The sequence below is a fragment of the Leishmania infantum genome, chromosome 35, assembly GCF_000002875.2.
Source record: "Leishmania infantum JPCM5 genome chromosome 35".
NCBI classification, from domain to species: domain Eukaryota; phylum Euglenozoa; class Kinetoplastea; order Trypanosomatida; family Trypanosomatidae; genus Leishmania; species Leishmania infantum.
In genome coordinates this window covers 1,835,014-1,861,112 of record NC_009419.2, presented here as the reverse complement: position 1 = coordinate 1,861,112, position 26,099 = coordinate 1,835,014, and the positions used below count along the sequence as shown (strand labels likewise).

The window sequence follows — 26,099 nt, the reverse complement described above, 5'->3', positions numbered from 1 at the left end:
AACGGGGAGGGTGGGTTCACAAAATCCGCGCCGGTCATCATCGTCCTTGAATGGAGGGCACCTTCCCCCTGCTCGCACATCCGTGAAGGGGAGGCGTGCGGCCATCGTGCGCAACACCCCCCCCGCGACAACGCAAGATCTCAGCAGAATGCGCAAAACAGAAAGCAGCAGGAGTGGCGCACAAAGACAACGAAAGCCACATAAAATCAGTAAAAAGAGTGAACACGCACTCGCCACTACATCCACGCTTTTTGCCATGCAAAAGTGTTCTGGAGGGGTGGAAAAAGAGGGTAGGAACATAAGAACAGGCCGTCCTGGAAGACGGCGTCAGTGATGGCAGGTTCCCATCATCGTTCTTGCGTGACCTGAAACAGCGGCGGTACAGGAGAAGTTTAAAGCCTCGAAGACGAAATAGAAACACCTGAAAAGGGGGAGGAGGAGGGGGACTAACATGACGCAGCTGCACGATATATCGGCGAGGAGCGGCAGAAGAAATGGAGACCAGAAAGAGATACACGCACACACACAACGCGCATTCACAAAGTGGGCCCACTATGCGGCTTCACGCACGCACTGACGCGGGGGCGGAGGGAAGAACGCCTCCTCCCGCCACCCACCTACGACATTGGCAATGAAGGAAAAGCAAAGAGTGTGAATCACAAAAGAAGAAAGCACATACGCACACGCGACACGGCAGTGGGCGCACAGGGATCCTTGAGTGCAGCCATGAACACACACAAGCAAGGGACGAAAACCGAGTATCAGAGGGCTCAGCTTCTTGCCTTCGTGTACTTCTTGTTGAGCGTCTCTAGCAGCTTTGCGGTCGGAGTGTACATGCCGCGAAGCGGCAACAGCTCACCAAGGATGAGGCAGTCCTCCAGCCAGTTCGATTGAGCCAGCTGAAGCCCGGGGAGGTTGGTACTGATAAGGTGCGCTGCCTGGATCATGACATCATCCTTCTTGTCCTCGTGGGAGTAGATGACGTGAGTCACATTATTCCGCAGCGTCGCCTCCAGCGATTCCCGCTTCTCTGCAATCTTCCCACCGCATCGCTGAATAGTCATCACAACCGCCGTCTGCCCCTGCAGGGATGGCGTGAGCACCACATTCATGCCGCTGAAAAGCGCTCGGTCCACCTTGTTGCTCGGCTGCTGCGCGGCAATGAGCTCAATGCCGGGCTTCGTTTTGCGAGCCTCGATCTTGTCGTTGTCGTCGTCGACAGCCTCGGTTTTCACGCCGGTCGCGCACGCCACCGCCGCGTCGAAGACTGACATAGCTGTGCACCGGAACGGTTCGATATCGAAGAAAGGCGGAATAGCCGCCTCCATTTCGCCCGGCACCTCATTCTGGTTATTCGCACCCTCAGCCGCCGCGGACTTCTTGGGCCCCTTGTTCTTGGAGGGGGGGAAGGAGGTGGGGATGCTGTACTCTGACTTGTTGATCTGGTAGAATGGGTGCTGGTGGTGAGGCAGGTCGGTGCCGCCTACCGTCGGGTTTGCCACGGGCAGCAAACGCGTCAGGCGGTAGAGTGAGGGATGAATCTGGCGCGACTGTAGGAGCGAGTCCAGCAGCCACGCGATCGGGACGCACGGAATGTTCGGGTGGTGTTCAAGGCAGGTGCGGCACTTCTCGCTGCGCTCATAGCCGGGGCGGTAGACAAGAATGCTGACTACTGCGGGGTCGAAGCTCGTGCAGCAGGTAGCACCGTGGCGCTCTGCCATGCGCCACTCCACCGAGTGGCTCGGGTGCATGATCGTGCGAGGGATGATGCCGTTGAAGTGGATGTTGTATCCAGAAAAAATCTGCGGCACACCGCGGCGATCCATTGGCCGGGCGAACTTGCACATGTGGCAGTAGGTAGTCTCCGCCATCTGCTCCACAGAGCAGTTCGAGCACACCCATAGGCCCGGCGCGGCCATTGCAGCAGCTTGCACCTCCGACGTAGTTGTGTCTCGTCTGCGCGGAGTTGGTGGGCTTCACAGGAAGTCCCAAGGTAAAAAAAAACGACCTGAAGGTGTTTCAAGCAAAGATGGTGACGACGGCGTGAGATGCTCAGGCTAGAGAAACAAAGAGGAAGCACAAACTGTAGAATAGCAGTGAGGAGCTACAGCAAGATGTGCGCGCACAAGTGTCACTGGCCTTCTTGTTGCGCAGAAAAAAGGGGACGGGTAGAAGAAAAATGGCGTGGGAGAGGGCGGAGGGAGAAGAGGGGAAGCGGGGGGAAGCGAGCTGGGCAAAAGCATGCACACAGAAGAAAACGAAAAAAACAAAAAAGAGACACGCGAGTTGGTTGATTCTGTAAGGCACTACTCTGCGCGCGGGCCCCATCACCGACGTTGTGTGAAAATAAAGGGGGAAAAGATGTAGGCGTCAGCGTTTGGGAAAGAGAGACATACCCGAAAGTTGAGCGAAAAGGTGTCAAGGAGCGATGCAGGGGTGAGATGAGGGAGAGCGCCAAGCGACAGGGAATGGGAGATAGAGAGAGATGCAGAGAAATGTGTGGTGCGACACACAGGAAGAGAGACGGAGAGAACCGTGCGAGGCTACCGCAGCCTTCGCTCTGGGCATCTTCAGAGCTATCATGATCCCTCCTCCTTGTTCTCCCCCACGCCGAGTGTCCTGCTGCAGCGATAACAAGAGCAACGGCACCCGGCCACGGCAAGAACGAGGGAGAGCACCGTGGTAGAGGAGAGGCGGCTGACCTAAGAGTAGAGCGAAAAGACTCGTCGGACCTTGTTAACCTGTCTTCAGTTGGAACATCTTTTTCGGCGGCTTTGGTGAGTGTGTGGCAGGGAGAAGCGAATCACACCTGGACTGCAATCGGTACAAGAGAGGTGGCAATGCGGAAGAAGATTAGACAGACGAGGAGAACCCTCCCAAAACGCACACACACGCATGGGTATGGGCAAACCCTCTCTCCTACTCGCTTTCATAGACCCCGACACGCATCCGACATATGCGCAACTGAAGAAAATTCGAAAAGGAAACAGATGTGGTGGCTCGCACGCGAAGGCGCTCCCTGTGATTCCAGTAATGCACATCATTGCTCGAATAAACAAAAAAAAGCCACAACGGCGTGGCTGAAAGAAGGTGATACAACGTCGAATCCGCTCATTTGGAACCGCCTCAGTATTTCGCAGGGCCCTTGACGCTTGTCGTGCTTTGGTACAGCTGCCGCACTGGCAGCGGCGGAAGTGGACGCCCACGAGAACCGCTGAAACTCGCCTGTGTGACGGAGCGCATCAGGTCTGGTGGCATCGGCTTCCAGCGCAAAAGACGCTTCAGTGTTTCACCCTGCTGTGTTGGACACGTGGGGCTCCGTAAGACACAAGAGCGTTCACCATCGCCGCCGCCGACCTGCGAGACCTGCGACTTTTCACGCACGTAGAGGGGGCCCTTGCGAGACGGCAGCTCCTTCTCCTGCGCAGACTGCTCCTCTGCCTCCTGGCGGCGGATACCCATCTCCGTGATTTTCTCCAGCAGAGAGCGCTGCTGCCGTCGCAGGATGTCCACCTGAGCCCGTGTCTGCAAGATCTTCGCTTTTGTGTCCTCCATCTCGCGCAGCATCACCTCCATCGCCTGATCGTGCGTGGAGAGAAGGACGTACTCGCGCTGCACATCGACGAGCTGGACGTCAACGGCGCGCTCCTCGGCGGCTGTCATCATGAAGCGCGACACCGGCCGTCCGCAGCACAGCTCTAGCTGCTGCAACTCGGTGTGGTAGGTCTCAAACCTAAACGCGACACGAATGTCAGAGAGGTGCGTGCGCAGCGAGTCGTTGCCCAACGAAGACGAGAGAAACCAGCGGTCACCGATTGCGTTGCACTTGAAGTTGTTGTCGAAGCCGCACTGCAGCACGGAGTTGCGAGCAATCTCACACAGGTCGTTCGCGCTGAGCCCCCACACGCGCGCAGCAATGCTGTACTCCTCGATCAACGGCTCCTGGGTTTGGTGGAACATCATCGGATCGTCCGTGCTCAACGACACATTCAGTCCGCGGTGGAAGAAGTCCGGAAAAGGATTGTTCAAAAAGTGCAAGAAAAGAGCGTTGTTACTCAGCGGCGACACGTGCAAACCAATCTGGGCGAGGTAGTAGAGATACTGCATCGGTGGATCGTTGCGCAGGTTGATGCCGTGGCAGATGCTGTTCGCGCACAGAAAGGCGCCGTAAAGGTGCACCTCAGAGCCTGACTCGCCGCAGTGCGGCCGCAGCCCAAACGTAGAGAAGCCGCGAGAGGCGCGGAACTCGTTGAGTGTGCGGATGTTGGCGTACAGGTAGTAGAGGTAGTAGTTGTACGGCGGGTTTTCGACGACCGTCCAAGCCCACGGCGAGACCGTCGTGAAGGGGAGATCGATGGTGGCCTCGTTGTCGACGGAGTCGAAGCCACTCACGTGATTGAGAAAGTTGTGCAGCGTCGGATGCTCGCTCGGGTGCAGCGAGGCCTCCCACAAGGGCTGAAAGATATTCTGCAGATACTGACCAAAGCTGCCAATGACGTTCTGCGCGCGGAACACCTTGTACACGCGCGGCACCTGAATAATCCACTTATTGTGCTTGTTCGCCATACCGTGCGTGGCAAACCAATGCGCCAGCTTGTCCCACTCCTTGACGTTGATACCGTAGACAGAGAGGCGGTTCTCGGCGTAGGTGTAGCGGTCGCGCGAGTACTGCTCAAATACGTCGTGGATCAGCTCTGCAAAGTAGCGGCCGTTCATGAAGTTGTCCGTCTTCAGCAGCAGCGAGCGCAGGTCACCGTTTTCCATCGGGTTGTACTTGCTGTTGAAGTTGTCAAAGCGCTCGAACAGCGTATGGTCAGCCTGCACGTTCAGCTGATCCACCGTCAAGTTCGGCGTGATGCCGGCCTTGGCGAAGAGCTGGCCCAGGGTGATGATGTCGTCTCCCTTCTTCATGGCAATGTCGTCGCCGCTTTCCTTCAGCTTGGCAAGCACAAACTTCAAAATCTGCTTCGGCGTCATGCCGGCTGCCATGTGGATGTGCGTGTCGACCTTGGTGGCCTGATAGAAGTCGCGGTTCGAGGATTGTCGATCCTCCGTGGTGCCGGCTTCGTTTTCGTGGTTGAGAGCCAGGTGCAGGCGGAACTTGTGGTCGAGGTTCTCGAGTCGCTTGTGCGCGTACTCCTTCACCTCGGCGCTGGCGCAGATGTCCCTCAGTTCGCGCAGGTGCTTGTGGAAGTCGTCGAGCGTCGGCAGCGACCGCGGCCAGGCGTGCACGGCGCTTTTTGGGTATGCGATGAAGACCGCGTCGCTCGCCGCGTAGGTCCACTCATCCTCGTTAAAGGTTGCCGTTCGGCGCTGGAAGTCTGTCTCGACGCCGTGTCGCTGCGCCGTCTCCCACGGAGGGGGTGGGCGCCAGATGTACTGGTGGCGCAGGTCGAGGGCGCGCGCGACGCGCGGTGCCGCCGTCGCCGCCTTCGCGTCCTTGTGTGGCCCTTTGAGCACCGTGCGCGGGAAGCGGACGCGGTTGTCCATCACGGTATCGTACTCCACCTCCTGCACGTTGCTCAGGTGATGCCAGCGACTGAGCCCGGCGCCGACCTCGTGAGGAGGATTCAAGTTTAGGTCGCGCATCATGTTGCGCTCCAGCTGCCAGGCCTCGTCGCGGAACGCAAGCCGTGCGTTGGTGACATGGCTCAGCTCAAACTCGTTGCCCTCGACGCCCAGCTGGTAGTTGTCCCCAAGCCACTGCCGCTTCACTTCAGGAGAGAAGGAGGACATGAGAACGCTGTTGTGTGCGAGCTCTGTCATGTCGAGGGAGCTCAGTCGAAACATCTTCTGCGCCGTGGCGTACTCTTCGATGAGCGCGCGGGGGTTGTGGTGGTAGCGCAGCGGCGACTCTGTCGATAGCGTGATGTGCAAGCAGCGGTGCAAAAAGTGGGGAAGCGGGTGGTCCTTGTACGCCACGATGCCTTCCATGTGGTCGCACAATGGCGACACTGTCAGGCCGACACGATGCAGACCGCACAGGTACTGCAGAACGGGGTAGTCGGTAATCTTGGTCGCGCGTGTGATAACGTCAGAGAGGATGTAGGCGCCAATCAGGTCGTCCATCCCGGTCGGCTTGTTGCCAGTGCAGCGCAGCTGCAATGGCTCGAGCCCCTTGCGCCGCCGCAGGCTGTTCAGCACGGCGAGGTTGGCGTAAAGATAGTACATGTAGTAGAGCCCGCTCTGCTTGGCCCCAATCCTCACCTGATCTGGCGGCGGAGCCATCTCGTCAAAGTCGCGGCCGGGCCCGTCCTGTGCATGCAGCATCTGCAGACCACCCACCTGCCCCAGCAGCCACGCCACGCCGGCGTTGCTAGGGTCTTCCGGAGCCAAGGTGGCCTTGAAGAGAGCGAGAAAGATGTTGTCTAGCTGGTCCTGCAGCGTCGTGCAGCTGCTCGCCACCTCGAACGGCGGCGACTCGGTGAAGCAGATGCTCAGGATGTACTGCACCCGCGGATGCGGGCCCTCAAGCTTACGCCGCATCAGCTCCGCCAGATCACTCAGCTCGGAAGATTGCAGACCGTAGAGTGGCACGCTGTACTCAGCCGCCTGTGGAGTAAGTAACGGCCGCTCTGCCCTGGACACCACGCGCCGCAGCACCTTCTCGCACAGGTACCCCTGCAACGCGGTGAAGGAGAAACGCAGCTCGGCGCCGAGGGCAGCCATGCTCTCGCAATCTGCCGAGTCGATCTGACCTTGATGAGGTGTGTCTTTCTCTGCCTTCCATCCGAGGCCAGCGACGGTGAGCTCATCCGCGGACCGTACGCCGTGTGCGCCGAGCAGCTCACGCAGCATAGAGTTGGACCCGTCGCGCAGGTGCACTGCTGCCTCCGGACTGCGCCGGTACATCTCTTTCACCCCCTCGAGCAGCTCTTGCGCATCCATCGACTCGGAGAGCAGGACGGCGTTGTCTACCTTCCTGGCGGCTGAAAAGACGCCGCCGGCTTTGTGATAATTTGCCCGCTCTTCCATCTCCGCATTAAGCAAAAAGAACATGCGGGAGCGCTCTTGCATAATGCCAAGACGATGATGACAGGCGTTGACGCAGCCGGCGTTGCCGACGGTGAGCCGCACCTTCTGCACGTCCATCGCGTACTGCGACCACGTTGGTATAGGGAGAAAAAGCGACGCGTCATGATCAGAGACCTGGTAAACGCCGTCCTTCTGCACGATTGTGATGCGGCCCGGCATCGGAGCTGACACGTACGGGTTTGCCCGCTCTCGGCTGCCCACGCGAGTCTCCAGAGGCCGGTATAGTAAGCGCACACGTAAGGCAGCCTCAATGCGGTCATGCACGCGCCGCATCTCAACGCCGCCGTCGTCGCCGTCGATAACGACTTGAAACATCTCCGACGGCTCACGGGTGAGGCCTCCATGCGGAACGCCATGGCAACTGTGCAGCTGGCCGCTCTTTTCGGAGAAGCGAGCCGTAGAGGCAGAGTCGCTATGCGGAGACGCCGGTTGGAAGAGGGCGCCATGATAAGGCTCTGGCAGCATGGGCATCGTTGCCGAGTCGCCAACATTGGATTTACTGTCCATCATAGACGACGTGATGCTGAAAGGCATGGTAACTAGGGAAGTAAAAGTGGTCGAAAATGTCGGCAGGAGGTCGGGGAGAGGAAGGCGCTGGAAGGCGCACGAAGCGAGAAGCATAAAAAACCCACACTCATGTCCCTCTCCTGCGCCCACTCACACTCTCTCGATAGTCGCTTCCGGAAGGCGCACTGATGCGTGGTATGTGCGTGTGCGTCGCAGCGGTGCTGGTCAATCACTACCGATCCGCAGGACGGATTATCGATGGCTGTTCTCTGGGTGTGTCGTTTACCCCGTAAGCGCGGCCTTCCGCAACACCTCTTGGGAAAGAGAGACTGGCAGGGGCGGCGGCTACGATGTGTCACACGACGGAAGAGGAAGCAAAGAGGCAGTGGCAGAAAGCGGCCTTGTCACCTGTCACCGAAAGAGTGAGCGTTAGTGCAGACGTGAGCAGATGCTTCGAATACACTTTTCCCCTTTTGCTTGCTGTGCTTCGATGGAACAAAGAGGCAGTGAGCGAGAAGCGGCAAGCGTTCGCCACAGCGATTTGGGGCCACACGACTTTTTCCCCCTACCGTGTCGTGGGGGCTCTGCACCGCCCACGGTCGTTTTGTACATACCCGTATCTTCTTCAATGTTTTTTTTTGCTCTGCATTTGCGGAAAGACTGCTGCTGCAAGCGCACAGGAAGCAATGGTTTCTCATCAGGCACACCCACACGCACACGCACGCTCGGGGTGAATGCGGAATGAGATCAGACAGGGAACAACAAATAATAACACCACATGCGCATCGGCGCGCATATGTCGCATGTGTGTGGCTTAGAAGGGAGAGAGGGCGGGGGGGCGGAGGCGGCAAGGAACCAAAAAGGGTTGTGAGACGTTAAGACTCCCTCTTCAGACTCCGCAACGAGGCGAATCAATCGTCCCCATGCTCTTCTCTCCTCATCCCCCACCGCAGCACCCACATCACCGATGTTCCAGCTTCAGGGCCAACTAAATCGCAACAAGAGAAGTACACACTAAGCGGGAACGACCACGCAAACCACAAACAATGCAGCAAAGAACTTGAAGCACCCAATAAAAGAGAGGGGGTCCGAAAAGCCCCTGTGCGCTTGAAGCCGCCATTTCGCATTTTTGGTTTCTGCTGCTTTAGGTTGATTTTCATGACAGCAGGGGGCAAGCACACCCCGGTGTGAGGTATCCCGGATCCAGTAGCCTCCTTCACCCTCTGTGTGCATGGGAAGAAGCCAAGCAGCCCCTCCTCCATCCCCTGCCAATGCAGCGCTGCACTTCCTCTGGTGCTGGCAGGGTCCACGTGCCCACGACGTAGGGAAGCCAGTGCGCTGCATCGCGACGGATGTCGGCGGTGTGTCAGGTCCTGGATGGCGTTGCGTCGGAGCGGCCTGCGGCAGTGCCGACGCGTCTGCGCGGCTCCAGCGCATCCGTCACCCGGCCCTCACCACCGCCTGCTGGTGTGGGGAGCCTGAGCGCCACCCCCTCCCTCTCCGAGGAGGGATGCCGCAGGTGGCGGCCGGCATGATGGGAGCGGCTGTGAGGCGGCCTGCGAGGCAGCGGGGGGGGCGGGAGGAGGTCGGTGGAGCTTGAGGCAGGGGGGCCGTGCTCTCGGATGGCTGAGTCGGCGCGTTGCCGCAAAGCGTGTGTGCCGCGCTGCGTCGCAGGACTCGGTGAGGCCTGTGGCCGGCCGGCGGTGACGCGGAGTGGAGTTTGGCTCGTGTATGGCAGAGAAATGGGCACGTTGACAAAAAAAATTCTTGCTATGTGGAGTGTAATGTACACTGGTCGGGAAGCGCTGTCCTGACGTGGCACGAGGTCAGACAGCTAAATGATGCTCTGGCGGTAGATGTTGGCCGTATTCTTCAAGAGTACCCTCGAAAGGCGCCAATAACGCAGGAGCATCACGCACAGCGCAAAGCCGTGCAGCGGCCACAGGATCGCACTAATGAGAACCAGCACAAACGGAGCCACATTGCGTGTCAAGCTGAGGGCGTAGATCCAGCCGCAGCCGCCAAAGCCGGTGATGCCGATCGTCATCCACACATCGAAAACGACGCCTACAAGAAGACCCAGCAGAGCAATCAGCTGCCGCGAGCGCGACGCGTACACTATGGCGCAGTACACGTTGTAGTACCACGAAATCCACGCTCCTGGGAGTCCCAGCAGATACACAAAGGAAAGACCAAAGTGCAGGGCGCTTCCGCCAAGGGCGAAGGCCACCAGGGCAGCCACGATGTTGTAGATGATGAGGGCCATCAACGTGACGTACAGGCCCGCGAGGATGTACATGAAACGCTGCTGCGTCACGGGCACCTGCTCGCGGATGTTGTGGTAGATAACTGGCTTCACGCAGCAGCACTCCGGTGGGAAGTTAGGTTCTGGTTCAGCCAAGCGGGACACATTTTGGCTGCGCTTATTCAGCGCATCGCGCCTGGCAGCGTTCTGTCGCTCCTTCTCCAGCACCATCGCCTCTGTAATGGTCGTCATCGTCTCTGCCTTTGGATGGTGGGGACTTTCAGGAGGCGCGGGTGTGCAGAATATGCCGAGACACAAGAAGCACGACAAATAGATGCTCGTGACGATGTCTGGAGATGCGGTCGGGGAGGACTCTTATGGCGTAGGGGAGCGCAGAAGAACAGAAAGAGGAAGGAATATGAGACGGCAGACCAGAGGAGAAGTGTGGAGCGCAGACATGCCTGAAAGCGAGGGGGAACACGAAGAAAGAGATGCGCAGCAACGTGTGCATAAGAGAGAGAGAGAGCAAAGCAGAAAAGAAAGCCCACCGCTACACAGCCATGCAACCGGCAGCGCCGGATCAAGGACTGCCGGCAAACACACATACACGCACAGAGTTTTTATTGCTTGTATTTTACGGTTTTCTGCATCTTTGCTTTTTTTTTCAGGCAGTGGCACGCGGTTTGAGTTTCGAGAGACACACATGCGCACGTACCGGCAGATGTATGAGTGGGGAGGTGAGCAGGTACAGAAAGCAAGAACTCTCATGTTGACACTCGGAAGGAGAGGGGTGACAAGCCCACAAGCGAGTCGCCGCTACGAGTATCACGGAGCGCATACGATCTGCATGCGCTCGTATCCTCCTGCATCCATGCTAACCTCATTCCAGGGATAACGCGCTGCTTTGCTCGAGGTGCTGTGTCTGGCAGCCTTAGTTGTCGGCATACTACATGGAACACAGTCACCACTTAGTGCGCAACGGCACTCGTCACCCAAAGGAGCGCCGGGAATGCCGGCGTCGCTCCGCGGCCTGACAGAGCGGTGCTGCTCATGGGGATAAAGCAGGCAATCAGCGTGCGCCATACTCGAGGCGGTACCAAACCCTCCAGGGAGAATCCGATGAGAGGGAGCAAAAGCCACATTGTGCATAACGGTACCTGAGCAGATGCAAAGTCGACGCACGCACATAGAGCTGTGGTAAAGAAGGTGTGTCGCACGACTACGGCGCTGCAAACCACGAAACTTGGGGCGCGAGTGGCCATTTCAGCCTCGACCGCTAGCCACGCGCAGACTAGAGACACGAAGGCTGTTGTCAACGACGAAGAGGCCCAGCTGCAAAGGCCGGTGCGGTGCGCGTCCAGCTCGTAAGGGATGTTCGTTGTTGTCGCTTTCGTGGTGAACTCGGCGGCAGAAACCCACCTACTCGAGAGAAAACTCATGAGTGAGGTGAGAGACATGGAGAACCGACTTTTTGACGGCAGCCCCACCTGCCGCCGTAGCGCACCGCAGGCAGCCTGGCGCGCAGGTGCGGTATTACCTGCCGCGAGCGAGGGAGTAGCTGGCGTAAGTCCATCGACTGCCGCGGCATCGATTCGATTCAGGTCACCCTTTGTCCCCTTGCAGGGTGGCAGTAGCGGGATCGCGTGCATGCTGGCCACTGGCACACGCCAGCCCCCCGAGTGGCCAGCGAAAGCAGTCACTGTACTACCCGTCGCATCAACGGGCAACGCCAACCTAAGCACAGCAGAAGTCCTGGCGACCGCTTCGCTCGAAAAGCACACCGGCACTACATTATCGGCGTGCACCTCCGTTTGCCCACACATTAGTTGTGCTGCTGTTTTTTTTTTGGTGTGTGTGTGTGTATGTGTGTGTGCGTGCGTGAGGCCTCGACTGCGGCTCCAGCTTATCGTGCCTTCTGCAACACCAGCGTCGGTAGGGAAGAGAAACACGCACGCGTGCGATCACAAGAACACACAAAGGTACGGCACCATCAGCCTCCTGCGCTGTTTGTTTGCCCTCTTCTTTTGGAGAGTGAACAGCAGAGGGGAAAGAGTGAGACGTGCACGCAACCGCACGAGTCGCAGACACACAAGCAGTCCAATGATGAGAGCGCGTCGCCAAACCCGTCATCAAGCGCAAAAGAGGGAGGGAGACGAAATAATGGATGAAAAGCAGAGCGTGCGTCTGTGCATCAAAGAGAATCAGTACTGGCGTCAAAGAGAGGAGAAAGAGCGAGCCATGGGTGGTGGGACCCTCCACCTCTCGTGGGGCAGAGCGCAACACGCGCTCACCTAAGGAGGGAAAAGAGAGGCGGTGGGCCTGTGCGAGTGTGTGTAGTTCATTGCGGGAAATGAAAATAAAAAAAAAGACGCACGCGCCGGCACGTACACACAAACACAGTAGTAAACCCAACTGTCCTCTATGCCGAGAGCTGCCAGGTTGAGAACAAAACAGTCAGTCCGTAATAATTAAAGCGATGTGCGCCGCCCCCCCTTCCCCTCCCTCTCCTAGCCATTTTTCCCTTTCAACAGACGAGTTCATCAATGGCCTGTCCTGCCCAGATTTTCTTTTTCCTTTTTCCATGTTTCTGCTTGGATTATATCTTCCAGTGAACTCTTCGTCTCTCTCTGTTTTATCCACCAGTTGCTTTTCTTTCTCGCAAAATCCATTCCCACGCACCAGGCGTCGTGACATCGTGACAGACACGGCGCACAAGGCAGAAAAAAAAAGCAAAGGATGAGAAACAGAAAGAGGAGGAGAGAACGAGAGCAGTCTCTCGTCTTTCAGATCATAACCAAAAAAAAACTCCGTGTGAAAAAACGCGACAGGCAACGCGCGAATATAAATATACATATATATATATATATGTATCATCGTAATAGAGGGCCGAATACCTAAACACCAGACAAAAAAAAGTACAAAAAGAAAACATAAAGGGAGGAGAACAAGGGCAAAATAGTGGCGCCGTCGAAGCTGGCCCTGTAGACGAGAGGGGCTTCTGCGATGCACTCCTCGAAAAGCGATCCTCTCAGTTCAGGCGCATATGTCAGCCCCGTCACGTTCTGTCCGGCAGGCGCAACCCTCACGAGAACATCTTCTTTAGATTGGCCGCCAGCTTCGCTTTTTGAGCCTTCACCTTCTCCTTTGCCTCGCTCAGCTTTGCTGTGATCTCGGCGTTCTCCGGCTCAATCTGATGAGCCTGCGTCAAGTCCTCGACAGCACCGTCTGCATCGCCAGCTTTCAGCGCTGCCGTGCCTCGGCGGAAAAACGCCTTGGCGTTCTTCGCATCCACACTGAGCGCAAGAGACGCTGTGTGGCGAGCCTCCGACCACTGTTGGAGCTTGATGGCGCACATTGCATGGTTGTTGTAACAGGCAATCAGCTTCTCGTCGACCTCGGGGTGAACCTCCTTGTTCTCCACCTGATTCAGGTAGCGCACTGCCTTCGCGTACTTCTCGATGGCCGAATCGTAGGCGGCATTCTTAAAGTGGGAGTTGCCAATCTGGCGAATCGACTCGCCTGCCTCGATGCGCTTGGCGTCGACCATAGGAGACTCAGCGTCTTCTGGGTAGTCAGGGTACATGTCGCCATCGGAAGCCGGCTCCTCCTCCGGCAGCGCATCCAGCGTGCCGCAGCCGGCGATAACGCAGTCCGCCACAGGCTTATCGTTAGCGCCGGTGGGGGTCTGCTCGACTGCGCGCACCGTATTCATGCCACGGACCACGCGACCGAAAACGACGTGGCGGCCCGTCAGGTGTGTCGCCGGCGCCGTTGTGATAAAGAACTGCGAACCGTTCGTGTTGGCGCCAGCGTTGGCCATGGCGAGCAGACCGCTCTTGTCGCACGGAATAGTGAAGTTCTCATCTTCGAACTTCTCGCCGTAGATAGAGACGCCGCCGGTGCCGTTGTGGTTGGTGAAGTCGCCGCCCTGAATCATAAAGCCCGGGATGACACGGTGGAAAGTGCAACCCTGGTACGTCATGGGCACCTCCGTCCCCTCCACCTTCTTGCCATCGTTTCCGAGGCACAGCTGGCGGAAGTTCTCGCACGTCTTGGGCGTCACATCCGCGAACAGCTCCAACACAACCCGCTCCCTCTTCGGCTTCCCACCAATGGTGATGTCCAAGTAACAGTACGTGTTCGGCATGATGTCTGCGTGCGTGTAGGTCTACAGGTAATGCAAACGAAAAAAAAAACGATAAAAGAAGGCGCACTGTTATGTTTAGTGGTTCAAACCGCGAAATGTCTGGGCTCTGATCGGGTGTACAGAGGTCTTCCGTCCTTCCCTGTCCCACTGTGGGTAACGCCGCGCTTCCTTTCCTTTCTATTCTTTTTGGCTTGTTTTTCCGCTGCACCCGGCGTCTGCCTATCCTCAGGAGAGCTGCTCGAACGCAAGCGAGTGTGTACTTAGTGCAGTGCTTCAAGAAGGAGGGCGTGGTGTGCGTGGTAAATCGATGATGATCCTGTGCAAACCAATGAGAGCGTCACACGCCAGTGCACAAGAAAAAGGAAGCGGTGCAGTGAGTGCGTCGTGTACACAACGCACAGAGGAGTGCAAGAAAAGGCCAGCAGCGAAAGGGGATGCGGATGGAGGCATGGGAAAACAGAAACGTGAGGCTTCCTGGCGCCAGCAGCCGAAGGCACACACAGAAAGAGAGAGACAGGCACACAGGCTCAGGGAGCTCGAGGAGCGGCTGAACTGCGCTGCTCCACACCGCTTGCACTTTCTCCCTACGGAAAGCAGTGATAATGTTCACACGCGGCGCCTCCTGCATGATCAAGAATCTCGCAGGAGGGGTGTGCAGTAATGAACTCGTGATAGCTAAGAACGCAACCGGGGCTTCCTCCGCGTTTTCCATGACATCACCGTGCGTCTAAGCTACTCAGCCGCACAGCGACCAAAACGACGGAAGTCCTCTGTCCGTTCACCCACTCTGTTGCCCCTTATTACTGCATTTCTTTGCTCTAGGCACAATCTTGTCAAGATTAAATGAATGCACAAACGAACACGCGAGACGGCTGGTGAGCATGTGTGCGAGCGCGTCCACCCATGCCGAGCTGATTGCATCCAATGCTGTGCAGCACATCAATCCTTCCAGGGGCAGTCTTGAGGAGCACTTACAGGACATCTACCGCATCTCCGCCGCGGGGGTTCCCGGAAGCCCCTTAGCATGAAAAGCGCCAAATGGTAAGAGGACAAGATCAGCTGAAACTAGAGGATAGGCACCATTGACTGTGCAGGGGCTCACGCAGATGCACGCATGGATCAAGAGAAAAGTCAGCGACGGTGGAAACAATGAGGAGACGGGAGAGAAGAGCACACGAAACAAAAAAAAACGCGGAAAACGAAGTTGCGGCGGATACGCGAAAGAAAAAATGAGTAAACCTCCTTTTCCTCCATTGCGATGTCCTGCAGCTGCTTCCCTGCCCCCCCCCTCCCATCCCTCCCATCACTCCCTCCCCTCCTCACCTCACTCATAGACATACAACCTCTGTGGACGCGTTCCGCGGCGCCAGCGCATTCCTTTGCGCCGCCCTCACCATCCATACGCTTCTCTATGTAACGAAAAAAAAAAGGCAGCAATAGTACACAGAGTCGACCGGGGGATGCAGGAACAATGTGCAGGAACAGACAAGCATCGAAGTCGTCGCGAGCTTGCCCACAAGTGCACTCGCAGGACTAAAAGGAAAAGGAGGAGGAAGTGGCTGCATCTAAAGGTGGAAAACACGAAGAAAGACGAAGAGACAGGACTGTAAGCCTCCTTGCCACCTCGTCGACAAAAGAAGGGGAGAACCCAAAATGAAGACAAGAGTACAGAGAAGGTACCAACCACACCCACACACGCCGACAGATGTCTCTCGACGGCGGTCGAGTGAGCGGCGAAGGTTGATGGTCGATTGACTTGGCACCCCAAGTGAAGTGAGAACCGTCAGATGGCCTCCCTCAGAAGTTGTACTTCTTCATGTAGTAACAGACCACCGCCGCCGTCATCGCCGCAGCCATCTCGTAGCCGGTCTCGGTCACAAAAATCTGGATGGGGCGGTGACACGAGAAGGTGCGGTGGACACGCATCATGCCAATCATCACGGCGACCATGGCAGCCGACTGATACTGGTAGAGCGTCGAGCAATTGCACATGCTAACCATCGTCAGCACAACAAGTGAGCGGAGCAGCGAGCAGGCGAAGGTCATCGCAGAGACCATTATGCCTGGGTAGCGCGTGATAGCGTGCTCGACCCGCCGCACGCCCTTGTCCGCTGCGACATAGTAGCGATCAATTTGGCCCACAATGCAGTCAAACCAGGCCATTGCCAGCATCTGCTGGGCGACGGCGCTCATCAGCAGGTAGATGGGGTCGACCGCATACACAGAATTCATGATGAACTCCATTTTAGCGTTTTCAGAGGTGAGGGCAAGTGTAGAGATACCTCGATGTCGGGTGTTGTTTACTCTGGAGGAGGCGAGGACAGGTGAGTGACAACGAAGGTCCGACGCGCAGGTTACAAGGACAAAAAGACAAAGAGAGATGAGAGATGAGAAATCAGTAGAGCACCGGTGTACAGTGAGGCGCACAAAACTAAAAAAGGACTCGCTGCGTGAATCGGGCGCCTTCTATGGTTCTCTCCTATGCACGTCGATGGTTTTGCGTGTGTGTGTGCGAGGGTGTTTTTGCCTGTGTGTATGCGTGTGCGTGTTGGTGCTGAGTGGCGATCGGATCTCTGCAGCGTGGCACATGTCCAGACGAAATCAATGACAAAAAAAAAGAAAAACGCAAGATGGAAGTGGTGGAGAGGGAGCGCATGTGCTGCTGGGAGTGGAATGCAACGGTGCACACAGGCCACGAGACAGCACCTAGGGGGTGGTAGGTATACACCACAAAGTGGCGCGCTGTCACCGGCAAAGGGTGTAGAGGGACAGGAGTGCCACGAAAGCAAAAACAAACAAAAAGAAGCAAATGAGAAGGACACACACCCAAGCACGCACATACCCGGATGTCTATCGAAGGCGAAGCCACTCATCGAGCGTCATCCCACATCAACGAACAGCAAGGGCATGACTCCGTTTTATCTCTCTTCGGTGCCGAAAATGTGCATCGCTCACTCGTCACTACCCACTCACGTAACGCAACGCGTCTAGACTGGGAGCGGCTATTGTCACCTTCTGCATTGGGAAGTCCACATCGGTGCTGTTGTTTGCTTTGGTTCTTTCCATGTTTTAGTGCCAATGTTAGTTTCTGGTCTTGTCGTCCATGCAAGAAGGCGAGCGGAGACGTTGCCTCAGCCCATGCAGGCGCATACGTATATATGTATATGTATACACGTATCTTCGGGAAGTGCCAGGAGGGAAGAGAAAAGGACAAGAAAACAAAGAGAGCTTGTCTACATAGACGGCCTGCGTTCCCCCAGAACGAAGAAAAAAAAAAACATAAACCATACAAGTGGAAAAGCACACACACACACACGAAAGTACAAACGGCGAAGGCAACCGAGAACAGTGCAACAGCGGAGGGTGAAGACGCGTCAGTGGTTCTTCAAGTGGCATACAGATAGAGATGGCCGCGTGCCCACACTGCGCGTGCGACCTAGACGACACAGAAGGCGGAGGGAGATCATGAGATGAAGAAAGTCGCCGAGCTTGCCTTGTATGCATCTGAACGATGTGTTCCTTACGACGACGGTGGCGCGTGAATGCTGTGAGCCTGCTTCACCAATGACAACAGCAGTGCAGCGTAGTAGCACGCTACGTCCACCCACAATACCATGCGATGCACCTTGCCTTCGGTGCTGCTGCTCAACGAAGCCGCGTCGAGTATGACACTTGAGCTGCCAATGCAGTCAACGCTGATCATGGGTCCGTTGGCGATGCATACCTTTGAAAGCGGCTTCGAGCCCGCCGCGGCGTGCGCGAAGGCGCTCGCCACCACATCAGCCGGCGCGGCCTCTTTCGTGTAGACAACGAGGTCGATTGCACACCCTTGCGCCACAGGAACCTGGAAAGCGCTAGCACTCACGTGGCCAGCCAGATGCGGCAGGAGCGCGCCAACTGTTTCAGCGCCGTTGTCGCGACTGGACGCCATCGCACAGCTGGCAAATGGCTGCAGTCGTACTTGCCGCCAGTCGCGCGAGTCGTCCGACTTAGCGCCGATTGGGTGCTGTGGCTGAGGCCCATAGAGGGCTGTGTAACTCACCTGCTCGATCTCCAACACCTTCGCCAGCGCGTCCAGCACTGGAGCTACGACGGCCCCGATGGGCGCTCCTACGGCGCACACGGGCAACGATGCCGCGAGTCTTTCCAAGCCACTTGATGCCATGACTGTGTTCGTATCAGCGCTGGCGGCGGCGATGAAGACGCCCACCGCACCACCTGTCACGTGACCCCAGCTGCGGCTACGTGTGGTGTAGAGGCCTGTGCACTCTAGCACGTACTGCACACCATATTTCTTCCACGTGGATGACTGCGGATCTTGCGCGGCCGACACGTGAATGGCGTGGATGTCGTTCAGTACAATCTGATCCTTCTGCTTGTCCGTCACCCGAATCGGAGGCCCTGTCGGGTTGCGATGCGGATACTCCTGCTCAATCACATATGCAATGTAGGCCGCACACACGGAGGCATCAACGACTGCCGTGACGGTGAACAACGGATCGGCTAGGGCCGCGAATAAGGCGGACTTTCCGATAGGGCCGAAGCCGTTGATGCCGACAGTGATTGACATGCGGAACAAAAAAGAGGGAACAACAAGCAGTCGTATGTGTGTGTGTGTGTGTGTGTCCTGCGTCTTCACGACTATGGGCTTACCACATCGAGCTGCGACAAGTCACCGTATGCGTGGAAGTGTGTGCACAGAAGTCACATGATCAAGAACAGTGCGTGCGCCGTCAAGACAGTGATGAGACACAGAGAGAGGGAGAGAGCGGCGCACGCGAGCACGTCAAGGAAAACAACGACGGTGAAAACCAACCGAAGAACGAAAGTGAAGTCGATGAAAGCGAACTCATTGAAACAGTGCCATTCCCGTATGTTGTGCGGGCCAGAGGTGCACAACGCACGCGGCACCCTTACAAGAGCACCGCCGTCATAAGACGATGTCGCCTCTTCTCCATGCGCGCCTTACGTCTGACGTACTCGTTGAATGACGGCAATAGTGTGTCAGTGTTGGTAAATCATCTGCTGCCTAAAAACTATTCCGGCCAAGGAAGCAGTGAGGAAGGGGGGGGGCATATAGAATGAAGTGGAGAGAAGAGCAGTCGCGCGGAGAAACGCGGTCGCAGGCGTCACGCCCCCTCGCAAGAAAACTAGCAGAGATGTTTATCAAACTACATTGGGCAACTTTGCGCTCCTTCGGGTACCCGTCCTTCAACCTCATCTTCGTGCGCAAGGTCACGCATCGATTCCGACACTATCGTCAGTGCTCTCAACTGAAGCCTTAGTCAAGCAGCTCGAAACGCATTTCTACACAAAAACAGAGACATACGAGTTCAACTTCGGATTGGCGCACAAGGCAGGTGACGGAATGAAGCTCACCGAGGAGAACAGCAGAACCTCTCCCGGTTCTTTGATGTCATCGAGAGCCGTGAGAAGTGTTTTATGTTCCTCCACCTCGCGCTGTAGCTGCCCGAGCGACTGCCACAGCAGATCTATGCACCTCTGTCGGTGATACCCCAGTACTTCTTTCTGTGCCACAAGCTGCGTCTCCCCCTCGCGTAGTGCGCTTAGCCGCTGTCGTGTGTCTGCATCGCACCCTTGAGCCCTTTGCTTTCTTGCGTCCAGAGCACGCATCTGCTGTACATGAGATGCCTCCTCTAGCCGTGTGCGCTGCTCTAGCTCCCGCCACGCCGCGTCAATTGCAGCGGCCCCCTCTGCCATCGACTCCTGCTTTCGGCGAGACGCCTTAGCGTCCTCGACGGTGCGCTGCTTCAGTGCGGCCTCTGATTCGCGCAGCTGTGTGCGGCGCGTTGCCAACGCGCGCCTGCGCTCTTCTAGAACGTACTGTGCTGCAACATTCCCGTTGCTCAGCTCCAGCAGAGACGCCTCCCGCTGGATCTGCTTTGCTCGAAGTTCCTCGGCTCTGCGGCGGCGCTGCTGGAGCTGCGACCATCTCGATTCCAGATCCACCTCCCATGCAAGGAGCTAATCCGACTCGGAAAGGCGCAGCGGGCGTGGTACTTCCAGCGCCATTGACCGCCGCGTCAACTATCGAGTGAAGATGCAGACGCAAACAGAAAAACGTCCCGCACGATGACAATGGCACGCCTGTGTGCTGCGTGAGGTGAAGAAACGAAGAAGGGGAGAGGGACAGAACCAGCTATCGCACAACAAGCGCACAAGCGCATGCACATTCAGAGGGGTTTTATCAACGCGAACGCTCAGCGAAGAACCACCAGTAGCGGCCTTGCCACAGGCGGCATTCAATAAGGAGACCAGCAGTCGGCAAGACTCGCCATGCGAACGCGTGTCCTCAGACGGCTGCAAGTCCTGTTTGCCCGTTTCCCTCCAAAGAAAGGCAAAAGCCGATCGGAGCTGCATACAAAAATGGTTTTGTTGCAGTCGCAAACGACTTGCAAGAGTGTGAGGTTCAAACAAACGTGTATCGGGAGCCCACGGATGCTTACAAGTAGAGACATTCTTGCGCTTGGGGCAGCGCATGCCGCACCGCCCATGCGCTCTGCCCAGCCTCACCTGAGCATCGCCCAAGTGTCAGCGTCGGGTTCTCCTTTCATCTCATGGAGTCAACAAGAGTTCTTCACGTGGAACTCTACAGCATTCTGAAGAAAGGGGAAGAAAAGGAAAGGAAAGGAAAGGAGGAGGGAGAAAAGGTCCAAGAGAGAAGAGTCGGAGGGAGGGGCGGGGAGAGAGACAGACGAGCGAGAAAGAGAAATGGCCCACACACAAAGAAACCCCACACACCATCGCAGGCAAACACACACACACACATATATATATATATATAGCGAAAAAAGAAGAGGGAGGAGGCCAGAAGAGCGTGATCACTTTCCCAAACTGAAGCAGGTAGAAGATATAAGAAGAAAGCAAAAAAAAGAGCCCCTCTTGACCCTCAAGTGAATGAGGAGGGCCATATCATACTGTGGCTACTCTTTGTTTCCTCTTTAGCGCTATTTTGACCTGAATGAATTCTTTTTATTTGGCGATAAGTGTAAGAGTAGGTCGCGGTGCGCCTTCGCCGTTATGGGGCAGATTGCAACGTGGATCTCCTGCACTCTTACTTGCCTGTGCATGGGCAGGTGTGATGAGGCGATGAGAAAACGTCAGCCTCGAGCAATGCGGAAAGGGCACGAGGGGGAGAGATGCAAGATGAAATGTACGAATTGCGGTCGACCTCGTCGTGTGAGCGCGGCAGCTGTTACCTGATCGCCCCTTCGCTAAGCGTCTCCAACTTTTATTTTCTCTGTTGCTCCTTGGCGGCATCACCTCCCCCCCCCCTAACCCTCGCGACCCGTTGTGGCTGTCCGTCACTCCACCGGCACTGCTAATCTAGTCGATGCCGCTTACACGGTCGTCTCTTTCGGTTCTGAGTTTCTCTCTCGTACTCCCTAGTCTTTCGGTCACCGCAGGCACGGCCCCTCCACAGCTGAGACCGACGCGCTTTGAAAAGCCAAGTCGCCTTCGATTCGTTTTTTTTTTCAAAAAAAAAGTCTGCGGCACTGCTTCTCTTCGTGGATGAAAAGAAGCGGCGTTCGAACGCATGCACGTATACATAGACTCTGAGAAGCACACGTAGGCACACGCTTACGCGCACACATACCCGACTTGGTCGCGTCATTTTTTTCTCTTTTCCGCAGAGCCAAAGAAAAAAAAGGTACACACACACACACACAAGCGCAAGGTGAGATACACGTAAGGAGAACCGAAAAACTAAAATACTCTCTTGTCGAAACACCTGCGCGCACGTCACTACTCGAGGAACTTCTTGTACGCCGCCTCGTCCATGAGACCCTTTGGAATCTCAGAGCATTTCACCTTGATCAGCCAGCCCTTCTCCTCAGGAGATTGATTAACGAGGCCCGGCTGGTCTTTCAGGTTCTCGTTCACTGCGGTGATGGTGCCGTCAACCGGGGAGTACACATTGCTCGTGGCCTTCACGCTCTCCACCTCGCCTATGACATCCTTCGCCTTGACAGTATCGCCCACCTGCGGGAGAGAGACGTACACCACGTCACCCAGATTCTCCTGGGCGTAGCTGGAGATTCCAATAGTTATCTCATCCTCGCACTGCATCACCCACTCGTGGCTGTCGGTAAAGTGCTTGGTCGCATAGCAACGCAGGTAGGCGGCAGCAGCGACAGATACAGAAGCGAAAGCCCTCCGCATCGTTGACTGTCGTGTGTAGGGAGAAGTGTTAAATGTTTTTTGGTGTTTTCGTTGAGGAAGAAAAGAGGAGGGGAAAAGGCGAGCTTATTGAAAGGCTCTGGTGGCGATATGATTGAGGGGTTTGGGGCTTTCCTTTATATGGCAAGAAAGATGAACAAAAAAGAGCAGGTGGCTTCTGGGTCGCGTTGAGAGGCACATGAAGCGGATCGCAGGTTTGCGTTGGTGTGTGTGTGTGTGTGTGTGTGTGCACGAGAACACATGTACGTATGTGTATGCAGGTATGTGTGTATGAGTGTGTGGTGATGGTTGGGCGTAAAACAGGCATGTTATAATGCAAGGACGGAGTAGAGGTCAGCCTAGGTGACGTGAAAACTGTCGCAAGCTTTTCAGTTGAGTCTTGACTACTTGCCAGCGTGTGCGTGCCAAACCGATCTTCACCACGCACTTTTATTTGCTACTATCGTGTACTTGGTGGTGTCCCAGGTACAGGAAAGGGCAGAGAAACGTTTGAGAGTCCCCGAATCCGGCCTTTTCTGCTTGTTTGGTTTCGCTGCAGAGTGCCCATTACCACAACGAAAAGAGCCCACGTTGATTCCTCCGCAATAAAACAAGTATGCATGTCCACAGCTTTTGCCATCTATTCCTTATCCTTGCCTGCACGCGTCTCTTTCCTCTGAGCATCTACGCAAGCGAACAGCAATGCCAACGCCTGCGCTTCATTCCATCACAGTCTCTTCGAGAAGAGTGACTGGAGCGAAGAAGCGGGAGGGCAAGCAGACCGTTCCGCTGGCACTACGTCGATTGAGAGAGTCCAGAGCAGAGACAAGTGCAGAAACAAGAACAGAACAGCAGCGAAGCACAAAAAAGGAAAGTGTGAGGTAAGTGAGGCCGAAAGAAAGCGCAAGCAACCTTTTGGAAATCCGTGGTATAAGCAACGAGAAAAAAACGGTGAATGGTGCAGGAGAACATGCGAACAAAAATGGGCTCACAAATCGCCTTCGTTGTCATCGGCGCTATCTGTTGTAACTGTCTTCGTGGCTTCCTCGGGCTGCTTCGTCAGCTCCGCAACCATACCGCGAAGGTTCTCCAGCCGCGACTCGTACTGGGAGGCAGCGCAGTTGTCTGATGCACCCTCGCCTTCTTCAAGCCACTCCTGCATCGCTGTGGCTTCGTCAATGACACGCTGCACGGCGGCTGCGCCAGCAGCGGCTGTCAACGCAGCGTTATCGGACACACCTTCATTCTTGGCCCAGAAGATGTATGCCTCCAAATTGTTCTTCGCCGTGGCGCGGAGATGCTTCACATGCTCCGCTTGCCAGATCGTCTTCAGCTTGGTTTGCGAAGTTTCCATTTCTTCTGACGTCAGCCCAGTAGGGTTCTTCCACGCAAGCGTCGCAGTCACGTCTGCTGCTCGGATGCGCATCTTGATTACTTTAACAGATTTCTCAACTGACTTCCTTTCGCCAGATGCCTTATCTGTGACATTTTCTGTCACCTTCTGTGTGACCTCCTCGGCGTAGCGCACAACCACCTCCGCATGCTCGACCTGCACAAGGCCAGTTTCGTTCAGCACGATCTGCAGTCGAACCATGTGACTGTTGTTTGCGTGCTCGACGGCAGGCGACAACGCCTTCATATCCGTCAGCGCTTGCTTCACCCCAGTGACGGTGACGCGCACAAATGGCCTGGCGGCGTCATCATCAATGTAAAAATTGAGCGAAAAGTCCTCTGTCCGATTAAACGTTAAGCTCACCGAATCGCCCAGTAGAAAGCCGTCAGCACCAAATAAAGGGCGCCTCACTGCGGGCTTTTCCTTGCTCAACGGAGGTTCTACCTCGAAATCGACTCCGTACGGGATCGTCTCGTCCAGCTTTAGCGACTTTGCACGGTAAAGAGGTGACAGCTTCGCGGCATAGTAGCCTGCACCGATCGCCGCTGCTTCGTCCATGTTCATAGTGCGATCTACATCTCGGCCAATGGCCTCGGAGAGGTCTGCGATGATTTTTGGCGTACGCGAGAGCCCTCCCATCATCTCAAATGAATTGAGGTCTTTGAATGAAATATTCACGACCTTTGTTACACTCGTTGCCAAATCCTTCACACGCTGGAAAAGTGAGGCGCATTCGGCCTCGAAAGTGGCGCGCGTCATGCTGGAGTGATAGTCACGATCCGGGGCAATGCCTTCCACTGTGTAAGGTGTGTTACTGTTCACAGAGAGCGTTTCACGAACCTTGTTTGCAGCGCGGAGAAGCGAGAACTGCGACTTCAGCTGTGCAGAAGTTGTCCCACCCAGCACCGGGCCGATGCTAAGCTTCGCACGCGCCTCGGCTTCGATCACCCGCGCAACACATAAGTCAAACGCACGACCGCCGAGAGAGCGATCCTCGACCACACCGAGTGTCCTAAGCGTTCCAAAGGCACTCGAAAGTGGTGCCTTCTGCGCAGCCGGTAAAAATTCGTAGACGCCGACCTCAGTATGCGTTGAGCCAAGATCGAAAACCACTACCCTCAGGGTGTTGTTGCCAAAGCCGCGATGCCGCACACCATAGTAAAAGGCGGCAGCAGTTGTGGAATGCATGAGACCCAGAACACTCAGCCCCGAAAGACGAGCCGCATCCAGAATGGCCCGCCGCTCCGCCGGCGACGTGTGAAATGGTATAGTAACGACGACACCTTTTGGATCCACAACATCATCCTTCACAGCAGTGGTTTTGCAGTACGACAGCACCATGGAATAGAGCTCTTCGGCGGTAAACGGGTCCTTGGTGTCGCAGATGCTCACAGTCGCCGAGCCATGGTTGTTGAAACTGACGTGGTATTCGTACTGCAAATCACGGAAAAAGGGAAGGAGGCTTGAGTCCTTTCGAATTCTGACAAGCTGGTTCACCGCGCTCGCAGTGCACAGAGGGAACCGTGCAGCCAGACTCTTCGCCGTGTCGCCAATGTAAAGATCGCTCCGACGAAAACCGATAAAATTGTCCGTTTTCCGTCGCGACTGCTCATTAAGAACGATGTCGACGCCTTTGTCACCATGTGGCCCGGCGACTTTGATGTACTCCGATCCTAAGTCGACACCGATAACGTGAGCCAACGACGCCTGTGCTATGAAAAGGCACGCAAGCACATATGCCAGAAAGGCAACTTTGCACTTTAGCTTCATGCTTGCGACAACAGAAAAGTTCTAGATGGTAAACAAGAGACGGCAATGAAGTCCAGAGATATGCATTGCAGGGTTCGCTACTTGAGAAGTTGTACAAGTGATCAGCGGAAATGTACGTGTCCCCGCCTCGCTTTTTTTTTCGGCAGGTACGATGATGATTCAATAGCTGAAATAATCGTGCAAGATGAAAGGGTCACGTTCGCCGAGAAAGTGTGAGAAGGCTTGGATGCAAGCAAGCATGAATGCGCAGGAAAGGAGGGAACACAGGCACAGTAAAATCTCCCATAGACAAGTTATTCCATCACAGCACACCAAAGCTGAGTAAGTCCAGGCGCTATTTCCCCCTTTTGTTCCGACCTGCGAGTGAACACATGAGGGTGTTGTCTTACGATCATTTTTTTTTCAGAAGCATGGCAGGTAACAAGAAATGGCAGTGGGAGCATACATGAAACCGGAAAGGCGAAACGACCGCTCTGCGGTAGAGGCACAAAACCTAGTGAGCGAGGGCCTTTCTCATACCCAAGAGCATTTTTTCAAAGCAGAAGAGAAGTGAGAAGAGTTCAATTGCTCTTTGATTCTTGGCAGTGAAACTGTGAAAACGAAGGGAATGAAAGAGCATCACCTGAATGTATGGAATCAAACAAAGCGTCAACAAAAAACACAGAAAAATATGAGCTAGCTCCTCTACAGTTAAAAACTGGACAGACAATGACAGACAGAAAAAAAACGCCCTCTTGCACCGGTTCTGGCACGCTAAGACGCCAAAAGAAAAAGAGAGGAAGACAGCCAGTAGAAAACGCGCTCTAGTACTTTATAATCAT

General features: G+C 55.7%; 9 protein-coding genes and 1 pseudogene across 10 annotated transcripts; all 10 read right to left on the bottom strand.

Annotated features, from left to right (window-relative positions):
• Positions 1–770: 770 nt before the first annotated feature.
• On the bottom strand, positions 771–1,871 carry LINJ_35_4870 (conserved hypothetical protein; the record flags this gene model as incomplete). Its single annotated transcript, XM_003392772.1, has 1 exon — positions 771–1,871. The coding sequence occupies one exon, from the start codon at positions 1,869–1,871 to the stop codon at positions 771–773; it is 1,101 nt and encodes a 366-aa protein (XP_003392820.1).
• A 1,255-nt stretch (positions 1,872–3,126) lies between these two features.
• On the bottom strand, positions 3,127–7,545 carry LINJ_35_4860 (putative AMP deaminase; the record flags this gene model as incomplete). The annotated part of the gene is made up of 1 exon (XM_001469249.2): positions 3,127–7,545. One exon carries the CDS (start codon positions 7,543–7,545, stop codon positions 3,127–3,129), a length of 4,419 nt encoding a protein of 1,472 aa, XP_001469286.1.
• A 1,831-nt stretch (positions 7,546–9,376) lies between these two features.
• On the bottom strand, positions 9,377–10,039 carry LINJ_35_4850 (conserved hypothetical protein; the record flags this gene model as incomplete). Its single annotated transcript, XM_001469248.1, has 1 exon — positions 9,377–10,039. One exon carries the CDS (start codon positions 10,037–10,039, stop codon positions 9,377–9,379), a length of 663 nt encoding a protein of 220 aa, XP_001469285.1.
• A 716-nt stretch (positions 10,040–10,755) lies between these two features.
• LINJ_35_4840 (hypothetical protein, unknown function) lies at positions 10,756–11,244 on the bottom strand (the record flags this gene model as incomplete). The annotated part of the gene is made up of 1 exon (XM_001469247.1): positions 10,756–11,244. The coding sequence occupies one exon, from the start codon at positions 11,242–11,244 to the stop codon at positions 10,756–10,758; it is 489 nt and encodes a 162-aa protein (XP_001469284.1).
• Positions 11,245–12,869: 1,625 nt separating this feature from the next.
• Positions 12,870–13,934, bottom strand: CYP40 (cyclophilin 40; the record flags this gene model as incomplete). Its single annotated transcript, XM_001469246.1, has 1 exon — positions 12,870–13,934. One exon carries the CDS (start codon positions 13,932–13,934, stop codon positions 12,870–12,872), a length of 1,065 nt encoding a protein of 354 aa, XP_001469283.1.
• Positions 13,935–15,731: 1,797 nt separating this feature from the next.
• LINJ_35_4820 (conserved hypothetical protein) lies at positions 15,732–16,178 on the bottom strand (the record flags this gene model as incomplete). Its single annotated transcript, XM_001469245.1, has 1 exon — positions 15,732–16,178. The coding sequence occupies one exon, from the start codon at positions 16,176–16,178 to the stop codon at positions 15,732–15,734; it is 447 nt and encodes a 148-aa protein (XP_001469282.1).
• A 1,276-nt stretch (positions 16,179–17,454) lies between these two features.
• On the bottom strand, positions 17,455–18,504 carry LINJ_35_4810 (glyceraldehyde-3-phosphate dehydrogenase-like protein; the record flags this gene model as incomplete). Its single annotated transcript, XM_001469244.1, has 1 exon — positions 17,455–18,504. The coding sequence occupies one exon, from the start codon at positions 18,502–18,504 to the stop codon at positions 17,455–17,457; it is 1,050 nt and encodes a 349-aa protein (XP_001469281.1).
• Positions 18,505–19,241: 737 nt separating this feature from the next.
• LINJ_35_4800 lies at positions 19,242–19,967 on the bottom strand (annotated as a pseudogene). The gene has a single exon. A coding segment is annotated over exon 1 (726 nt).
• Positions 19,968–21,701: 1,734 nt separating this feature from the next.
• GCVH (putative glycine cleavage system H protein) lies at positions 21,702–22,025 on the bottom strand (the record flags this gene model as incomplete). The annotated part of the gene is made up of 1 exon (XM_001469243.1): positions 21,702–22,025. The coding sequence occupies one exon, from the start codon at positions 22,023–22,025 to the stop codon at positions 21,702–21,704; it is 324 nt and encodes a 107-aa protein (XP_001469280.1).
• A 1,078-nt stretch (positions 22,026–23,103) lies between these two features.
• LINJ_35_4780 (conserved hypothetical protein) lies at positions 23,104–25,278 on the bottom strand (the record flags this gene model as incomplete). Its single annotated transcript, XM_001469242.1, has 1 exon — positions 23,104–25,278. The coding sequence occupies one exon, from the start codon at positions 25,276–25,278 to the stop codon at positions 23,104–23,106; it is 2,175 nt and encodes a 724-aa protein (XP_001469279.1).
• Positions 25,279–26,099: the final 821 nt, after the last annotated feature.